Source organism: Cyprinus carpio, chromosome A6 (assembly GCF_018340385.1).
Source record: "Cyprinus carpio isolate SPL01 chromosome A6, ASM1834038v1, whole genome shotgun sequence".
NCBI lineage: Eukaryota > Metazoa > Chordata > Actinopteri > Cypriniformes > Cyprinidae > Cyprinus > Cyprinus carpio.
The window spans coordinates 8342383-8352053 of record NC_056577.1 but is presented as its reverse complement, the minus strand read 5'-3'; the positions used below and the strand labels follow the sequence as shown (position 1 = coordinate 8352053).

General features: G+C 38.9%; 1 protein-coding gene across 2 annotated transcripts; it reads left to right on the top strand.

Moving 5' to 3' along the window:
• Positions 1–1883: 1883 nt before the first annotated feature.
• Positions 1884–8905, top strand: LOC109073959 (transcription factor Sp3-like). 2 transcript variants are annotated; one of them, XM_019090033.2, is made up of 6 exons: positions 1884–2064; positions 2366–2463; positions 4540–5731; positions 7003–7183; positions 7260–7456; positions 7616–8905. In XM_019090033.2, exons 1-6 carry the CDS (start codon positions 2058–2060, stop codon positions 7891–7893), a joined length of 1953 nt encoding a protein of 650 aa, XP_018945578.1. In that variant the 5' UTR covers positions 1884–2057; the 3' UTR covers positions 7894–8905. The 2 variants fall into 2 exon arrangements, with proteins under 2 accessions (XP_018945578.1, XP_018945579.1); XM_019090034.2 differs by having other exon boundaries at positions 1884–2103.
• Positions 8906–9671: the final 766 nt, after the last annotated feature.

Genomic DNA, 9671 nt, shown 5'->3' with positions numbered 1-9671 from the left:
TGTTTCAAAGAGTGGGTCAAAAACAGGATAGAAAATGGCATATTACCTCTAAATTATAATAAAATTAGGGCTGGTTTTTTTATATTGATTGATGTATTGTTTTTTTTTTCAGTTAGTCAATTTGTCTAATTATTTTAGTACCTGATAAATCTGTCAGTTATTTTGTGATTAGTTGATTAACCTTTGGTTTAAACATGATCTCATAAAAATCCTTACTTTACAAATAAAAAAATATTGCTAACATTATAAGTGGACTTCAGAGAACTCTTTATATATATATAAAAAAAACTTTTGTTCATGCAGCGTGTAGTGCATTGCACTGCGGGATACAGTATTTGCAGTATGATCTATTGTGTACAGCTCTTTTTGCCAATAGTAGCTCATCTGTGCATATTCCAAAATATTTTCATACAGGGCACAATATATGCATTCTGCAAAAATATTATTAGTATGGTTGTGGCTACTTACTCTATATCATACTGTTAAGTTTATTTATTTGTCTTATGCTTTCTATTCTATACATGTTAAATTCAATCTATCTCTGTATTGTCAGCCCAAGACATGTCGTGAAATGGGATGCCAGACGGAGGAGACCTACACCAGAGATGGAGAATGCAAAACCATTCAAGACCTGAAGCAGCGCAGCTGGAAAGTTGAACCAAAGATTGAAAGTGTGTTTTATTTTTTCTACTTATTAATACTACTTTAGATATACTGACATTGATGGTTTTTAAATCCTTATTGTGACGTGTTAGAGGTATGTAGATTAGAGATCTGGATGCGACTGGAACACAGAGACTTGTGGTAGAAGCCTATGGCTTTTTTGTTGTTGTTTTGTTTACATCAATGCCCCAAACTAGTAACTATTTTAAAGTGGCTAGTTTTATATGTTCTGTATATTTTTTTTATTGGTAACAGTAATTGTATTTGTGCAATACTGTGTGGATCTGTTTTTACTAGTGGACCTGACTTTACTAGTATCTTTACTAGTATTAGTTACATGCTAATTCTTATTTAGTTTCTAGTTGTAATTCTAACTAAAAAACAATTACTTTTTTTTTTTACCTTTCTATTTTCAAACTGGCTTGAGAAGCAGATAGTTATATGAACCATAGATTGGTTTTAAAGTGAATTTATTTATTGTATAGGAACTTAAATGTAGAAACTTGATATTGTTGCTGGACAGGGGGCATCTGGTGGACGAGGTTGAAAAAGACTTTAACAAGTTGTAAAAAAAAAAAAAAAAAAAAAACAAGTAAAACTTATATGGCTCGGACTTGGCGGTATTCTCGAATTGTTAAAAACAGCCATGTAAAATGCAATTCTTATGTTAATATACGTTCAGGACAAGTGAGAGATGATTAGTATGAGGCGGAAGATTGTTATGATACAGTTGGGCTCTGAGGACATACACACAGCTGTTTCCGCAAAGCACTGTTTACGCAGGTGGTTAAACCGACACGTAAACTCGGGCAAGCGATAACTAACAGGGCTGTACTGTGGTTCAAAACGAAACTAGTTCATTTACATACACAACAAATGTCTTAATCTTATCTTTCATCTTGTGTGAACTATAAATGATATTTCGTGAAACGTTTTATTGTGAACATAAAACAATGTTTTGTGACACTGCGCAGATTGTACTGATTGTTTCACAATACGTCTAGTGTAATGGCCACCAGAGTTGCAACTAACTTCCTGCCATACGTGAACAATCCCAGCGAGATTTCCAAAGACTCCGCATCTGCGAAGTGAACAACAAACAGGAAACGCTCATGCCATGAAATTGACAGACGTACAGCTCTGACCACTCCGTGTCCAGGGGGTCGAATCACACAGCCAATCACGGCGTAGAAGAAAGGCGGGTCTTCCGTTTACGTGACGAAAATTTCACTGGTAATCTCCGAAGCCCCACCTTTTGTGTTTCCCGCACCGTCAATCAAAAATAAGAAAAAAAATCGACCCGAATCTCCGATCACAGCCCGCCTTTGATTAAAACAATCATGTTGGGAGTTTAAATGAACAGATAAACCTCCGATTTTTTACCTTTTCACGCTATGACTGGTACGTAACACTTAGCCCGATCGAAGCACAGCACCGCCGGTGAGTTTGGAGAGCCATTAGCAAAGCGAGCTAGTTCAGTGTTTAATCTTTCTCAGCAGCGACGCTAACCGTTAGCCAGCTAGCCTCACTTTAACAAAGTAAACATTCGAAAAGACTGTTGCTCGGGCAACGCCAAAGCAGAAAGAACCGCCTGATTCGTTTAAATTCCAGGCGGTTTTGCGGCAAATCTCCGCCTTTTCGAGGTGGGGGTTCGTTGAGCATGAATTTGTTTTGAGTTTTTTCTCTCGCTGTGTCTCCGTAGCCCCAGAACAGCCAGCGAAACAGCAGGAAATGGCTGCCTTGGACGTGGACAGCAGTCAGAGCGACTTTTTGCAGCCGGCCAGCGGCGCCCAGGACCAGGTATGAAATCCCCCTGTCTTCCCCGGCGCTGTCTTGCGGGGGTGTTGTGATGTTTTGGTGAAGTTCACACGTTTTAAAAATAGGGTAAAAGTCGAACACTTCCTGTGAGCATTCGCTTTGTACGGCCACCCACTTTCTTACCCTTTTAAACCCGCCCATTGTGGGTCGGACAGACTCGCCACCGTCGCCTTGCCCGCTTTACCTGCGGTGATCCCGGGTCACCCCCACGATAGGGGAGGACCCCTCCACCGGGAAAAGCCTCCACCCTCTACCAAGGCTGTCGCATATCCTCCACAGCTCCACCATTCCCCCTGGAGCGCTTGCGTGCACAGACCTGGCAAACAGAAGCTCTTTGTCACCTTTTGTTACGTGCTCTTGGATTTTGAAGTAATCTAGATGATTTATTTGCATTTTCTGACAGACGTACAGCCGCTGAAAGACGTTATTGTTTCGTGTTAAATAGATAACTGAACCAAAGTCCTGAATGATACCTCTTAAGTTTGAAGTCGGTATGAAATAAAAATTGACCCTATCTGTTTTTATTCATGTTATAGATCTCATTGTGGACAATTCATCTGTGCATATGTTTACTTTATAAATTATATGTTTATTGTTTTTCATAAGTATAATGCTTTGAACTTGTACTGTCTAATCAACTTGTTATAACTGGATATTCTGGTGAAAGCAACAGACTTCTCTCTTGTGTCCTATGCAGGACTTCCCCATTCATTTAGTTTACTTAAAACCCAAAGCTCTCCTTCATCTGCCTCTATTTTTTTAGTGCAACATCCACATCTCAAAATAAGGATGGATAGAACCAAGTCTCCGTCCTATCATTTTTTCTATTTCTATATTAAACTCAGAATTGCATCACAGTACGGAAGAACAGATTAATATCATATAACTACTTTATAACATTATATTTAATGCTCAGCACAATTATACTTTAATGCATACTTCTTTACTTCTATAGTGACTTGTATTTCCATATTTTTTTTCTTTGTTCAGGCTAGGCCTGTCACAATAACAACTTTTTGTTGTGTGATATATTGCTCTGGAAATATAATTGTGATAAGCGATATTATATTTTATGCCAGTGAATATAATCATAATGTAACAGCATAATGCAAGAAAGCCTACACACTTCCAAATGACAACAAACTTTTAATTTTTAAGACAATTTAGATCATGAAAATTAAGTATCAAACTATTAGATACCTTAAAAAATAAGGGTAATAAATAGTAAATAAACATTTTCTAACAAAAAGTGAAAAGTAACAAGTAGAAAAAAAAGAAAAATGCACAAAGAACTTGCATGAAGATCTTTCCCTGACCTTCTTTTCTCTGTAAATTAAAGGGTGCACACTATTGCTGAAAACACAATCACTACTTAGCAGTCAGATGTGTATATGCACAAAGCCACAGATCCCTAAAAAAGATCATATCTGCAGATATTTTTTTTGTAGAAGCAATAATTTTTTTTAAATTTGAACTAGCATATCATGACTACACCATGTTATGTACGAGAAGCTGCAAAAGACATAGGCGCAGGTGGAATGTACAAAACATGGTGACATTCATTTTTAAATAAATATAATGGGCGATATATTTTGCTTCACCAAAAATTGAGGTCATGTATTATATATTGCATGATAAGTCGATATATTGATTATTGCGACAGGCCTAGTTCAGGCCCGTTGACACCAAGGATGATAAATGTTTCTATAAAATTTTATACATTTTTTTGTGAGAATAGGGAAGTCCACACCACAACTATAACGTTAATGACACAGAGCAACAATATCGTTGGAATCACTTTCAGAATGATTTCTTTCCAGCTGATCAACAATAAAAAACATTGACAGTTGATCAGAATCCACTGGACTTTAAAGAGCTTGAGAATTTAAAGCAGCAGACAAGCTAACTTTAGCACATGTTGCTCATAAACAATGTTATCATCCACTGGTTTGAACACTAATATAGTTATCATTTTTGGTTGAATCCAAATTGCTCTGTTTGTGTATGATTAAATTTGTCATAAAGCACTAATATAATAGTAATATCTCCACCCCACAGCAGACCACAGACCTCACAGCCATCCAGTTGACGGGCTCCTCTGATCGCTGGGAGGTTCTAACGCCTGTGAGCTCAGTAAAAGACGAGCCAGCAGTAGTGCAGGTACCCAGCGGAGGACTTCTGGGCAGCAACGGGCAATATGTGGTGCCACTACAGACTATGGCAGGGCAGACCCAGCCTGTTTTCGTGACTGCAGGGGTAGATGGCACGGGGGCCAATGGGGTGCAGTACCAGGTCATCCCTCAGCTGCAGGGAACGGATGGTTCGTCACTTAGCTATGCAGCACCCACTGCAGATGGAAACACACTGGGTACTGACATTGCTATCCTTCAGGATGGAACGCAGGGCATTGCCACATCCACCAATGCTAATGACCTCCAGGGCCTGCTGAGTCAAAGTGGGCATGTGCAGCAGATTCCCACAGTCTCACTGGCCGGCTCAGGGTTTGGCGCACAGGGCCAGGTTGTCGCTAATGTACCGGTGGGGCTGCCGGGCAATATCACATTTGTGCCGATAAATAGCTTGAGTAACGTGGATCTCGAGTCTCTGGGGTTGGCTGGTGCTCAGACTATAGCGACAAGCATTACAGCAGATGGCCAGCTCATCATGACCGGTCCCACCACCTCAACAAGTGATAACCAGGGTGAAAGCAAATGCACAGAGCCACTTAATGCCAATGACGCTAATGCTAATGCCTTTGTGCCAACCACCAGCTCTTCCACAACGACGTCGCTCCCTGAGACGATAGATGGGACTGGCGTTCTCACCCAAGCCACTGCTGTATCAGCCGGGCAGCAGGATCCATCTTACGTCCAGCAGAACCACACGGCTGGCGGTGAACCGGTGGTGCAGCTCTTACCAGCGCAGACAGCAGATGGAGCGGCGCAGACACTACAAAGCGTGCAACTGTTGAATGCTGGTACATTTCTGATCCAAGCTCAAACCGTCTCTCCCACTGGCCAGATCCAGTGGCAGACCTTCCAAGTTCAAGGGGTTCAGAACCTGCAGAATCTGCAGCTGCCGGCTGCTGGGGGGGTCTCATCCCCCCAAATTACCCTTGCCCCTGTGCAGACCCTTTCTCTTGGGCAAACTGGCACCACAGGCGCAGTGGGACAGATCCCAAATCTTCAGACAGTCACAGTCAATTCTGTTGGTCAGTACCAGCAAGATGAAAACACGGAATGCCACTCAGGTATGTAGGAACACACACTTAAAGGGTGACATTGGATGCCATTTTCCACAAGTTGGTATGCTTCTTTAGGGTCTCCATGAAATGTCTGCAACATACTTTGGCTAAATTTTTTTCAGTGGTTGTGTAAAACAATGCCCCTTTAACCTTGTTAAAAACAGCGCTGATCACAGCAACCCGTTTCGTTGCATGTCTCTTTAAACGCTAACGAGCTCTGTTCACCCCGCCCCTCTCTTCCGTGGAAGTGGAAAAGTGATTTGCAAATAATAATTAAAAATATAAAGTGTGTAGATGTATTTTATATATATATATATATATATATATATATATATATATTATATATATATATATATATATATATATATATATATATATATATATATATATATATATATATATATATATTAAACTCAAGGATGGATCAGTACCCACTGTTCGTAATCCAGCTCACCTCCAGAAGAAGTAATTTGTTCACCTCCAGAAGAAGTAATTTTTTATAATAAAAAATAACTTCTTCTGGAGGTGAGCTGGGTTACGAACAGTGGGTACTGATCCATCCTTGAGTTTTAACTTTTTAGCAAAACCTGTCTTGAATTGTCCCTCGTTCAGAAAGCAGTCTGGAGTAAAATGTTTTATGCAGACATAAACGTACTTGGTTGTATTCAGTGGTGCATTAACATCAAAAACAAAACGAATCCACTGCGTCATTAGTGCTACAGCTGCTCTGGCGTGGAGAAAATAGTGCACAGCGTACGACTGACTGAGGGTGAAGATATGCTAATACAGGGTAGTTTGTCAGTGGTTGTGGGCAGGGCTTGTGCAGTATGATGTCATATTGCTCAGAAAATCAAAACGGCTTGATTATTAAGACTGTTTAGGTTTTTTGGGGTTTAAAAAAAAAAGTAGTGAATGGATTCTTTATTGTAGAGTGGTTGTGTTCACACACTGCTAGGACACGTGCAAACACCACGTAAAAGTGAATTTTGTGTCCGATGTCCCCTTTAAAAATGTTTTAATAACATTTTAGTATTTGAATGTTATAAATATTTATGCTCCTCTTTAAAAAATTCATTTTCAAAAAATAGCTTTTTGTGAGTGTAATTATATTTATGGAACTTTAATTTCTTTCTTACATAATTATTTTAACTTATGGAAATTCATTGGTGGAAGCTGTGGGAACCCTGTTAATATATTGTGTAGTTGTTTTATTTTGGGGGCTTTCTCGATTGTCTTGGAATCTGTTTTAAATGATTCTCCCCTTTCTGTTTTTGCAGATATTCAAATTAAAGAGGAGCCAGAGTCAGATGATTGGCCAAATTCCACCCTGAACACCAATGATTTGTCACATTTCCGTGTTCGGTTGGTTGAGGAGGATAAGGAGGGGACAGGCCTAGAGGGAAAGAGACTACGTAGAGTAGCCTGCACTTGCCCCAACTGCAAAGAGGCTGGAGGAAGGTAATGTACATGTCAACAGAGAGGCACAAATCCTGTTTTAACAGCTAATTAATGTTTTTTTTTAAAACTGTTTCAGAGGTTCAAGTATGGGAAAGAAGAAACAACACATTTGTCATATCCCAGGGTGCGGTAAGGTGTACGGTAAGACATCTCACCTTCGAGCTCACCTGCGCTGGCATTCTGGAGAGAGACCCTTCATTTGCTCATGGAGTTACTGTGGCAAGAGATTCACCCGCAGCGATGAACTCCAGCGTCACCGCAGAACACACACAGGTATGGGCACACTGGAAGAGATCAGGATTACATCATATATTTCAATTGGTCCCATTATACATGAGAATCCAACACTTTCTTTAAATTTTGCTTGTTTTTCCAGACTGAAAAATAGCTCGATATTGAAGGTAGTTTTACATTTACACTTTTGTTTTTCAGGAGAGAAGAAGTTTGCGTGTCCAGAATGCCCGAAACGTTTTATGCGCAGCGACCATTTGGCGAAACACATTAAAACTCATCAGAACAAAAAAGGGCTAAACTCCAACACTGGGGCAGGTCAGATAGATGCTGCCGCCCCCTCGGACACCATCCTCACTGGGGGTGGAGCCACTCTCATCCTCACCAATCTGCAACAGGCTGGCACCCAGGACCTTCTTTCAAACTCCGACCTTCCGCTCCAGCTGGTCACTGTGTCTGCCAGCGAGGTCATGGAGTGACCAAAATCTCGCCCACTTTCACAGCACGTCTGCTTTTCACTATCAATTTATATATATATGATAAAAAAATATATATATATATTATAAATATATATATTTTAAAAATGACTTATCCATTTATGTTCAATAGCAGTCTTTTGTACAAACAAGGCAAAAAATGACATTAAATGTGGTTCCAGTTTCCACTGACACATATTTGCATCTACAGCTACATGCTCATATGAACTTGCGCTCATACACAAATACATACACAGAAATGCCTTATTTTGTATCATAATCTGTAGTATAAAATGCTGGAGTTGCATGTGTTTTTACTTTTGCTCATGTATATGTTCAGTAGACGATCATTTGAGAGAGTGAGATTGTGTAATGGATGTTATGGTACATGGAAAACCAAGATGTGTGTAACTACAGTGAGTCTGTTCTGTGAGAATGACAGCAGGAGAAGGACACAGTCTGCTGTGAGGGAGACTTACTCATGATCTGTCCATTTTTATCCTCTTCCCTCTCGGCAGGCCTTCATCCAATTGTGTCTTCACTCTTGCTTTGATTTTTATTTGATGTCATGTTAGTGGTCTTTGCGCTTTCTGTCACGTGTCCTCTGGATCTTGTTCAGGGGATCTTCTGATTTCATTGTTCCGCTGCCCACATGCAACTTGAACAAGACATCAGGTGGCAGAGTAAAACAATCGTGTAATAAACTTTATTTTTCTTGTATCATTGCTCTTATTGCTCTCCAGATTATCCCTGTAACATTTATAATGTATCTTCCATTTCTTTTTGTTTTCTTCAGCCCCAAGCTGTTTATAGCCACACTTTATGTAGTCTAATAACGATTCTTTTGTATCAAAGACTCCTCGTTTTGATTACTTTTTAAACGTGTAAAATTTGATGTTACTTTTGTACAATTTTTTTTTTCTTTTTTTTTTTTTCAAATGCAACACAATTAAAGTCGGAAACCTTCCTATGACTCTTCATAACTACAAGTTTGTTAATAAATGATTCAAATTTATGGTGTTGGTATGCATGTACTGAATGAGAGAATTAAAACTATGCCCAAATACCTCATAATACTGACTATTAAGAATAGCATACTGCCATACAATTATTCCAGCTGTTTAAAGTATGTACACAGTGCACAGTATGTGGAAGACAAAGCCTGGATGCCTTACTTTGCAGAAACTTAAATGCACACTGTTCTGGGTATATTGCAATGTGTTGAACTTAATCTTACATTTAAAGTTTGATGAAGGTCCCAGAGGTAATTTTTTGTTAATTTTTTATACAGCTGGACACATTTTATTTAATTAATGATTAAATGCAAAATAATTGTTTTATTTCTGAGATACCTGGACCCCATTCACTGAATTAAACATTGATGAAGCATACGGCTGTTTAAAATATTTGTCACTGCGTGTATTCTGTTTTTTAACAGTAGAGTGTATACAGTATACTGTGTAGTATTCTGTAATATATTAGGCTGTCTGGAATGGAATAATATTAGTTTACTCTATTCTGAATACTGCCTTCTACTTTTAGTAAGTGAATCAGCAGGCAAGATGCAACAATACGGTATACTTTGTTCTTGTCATCTGACCTTATGTTGCATGTTTCAAATCCAGGAAATAAAATTATATATTTTATAATTACACATATATATTTTATGTGTAAAATATAGTTTATTTTCAATTCAAAGTCCAATAAAATAAAGAGTTAAAATTTGGCTGTTAATTCAGGTTCATTCATCAATCTGGAAATGGAAGATCAAGTAATTTACA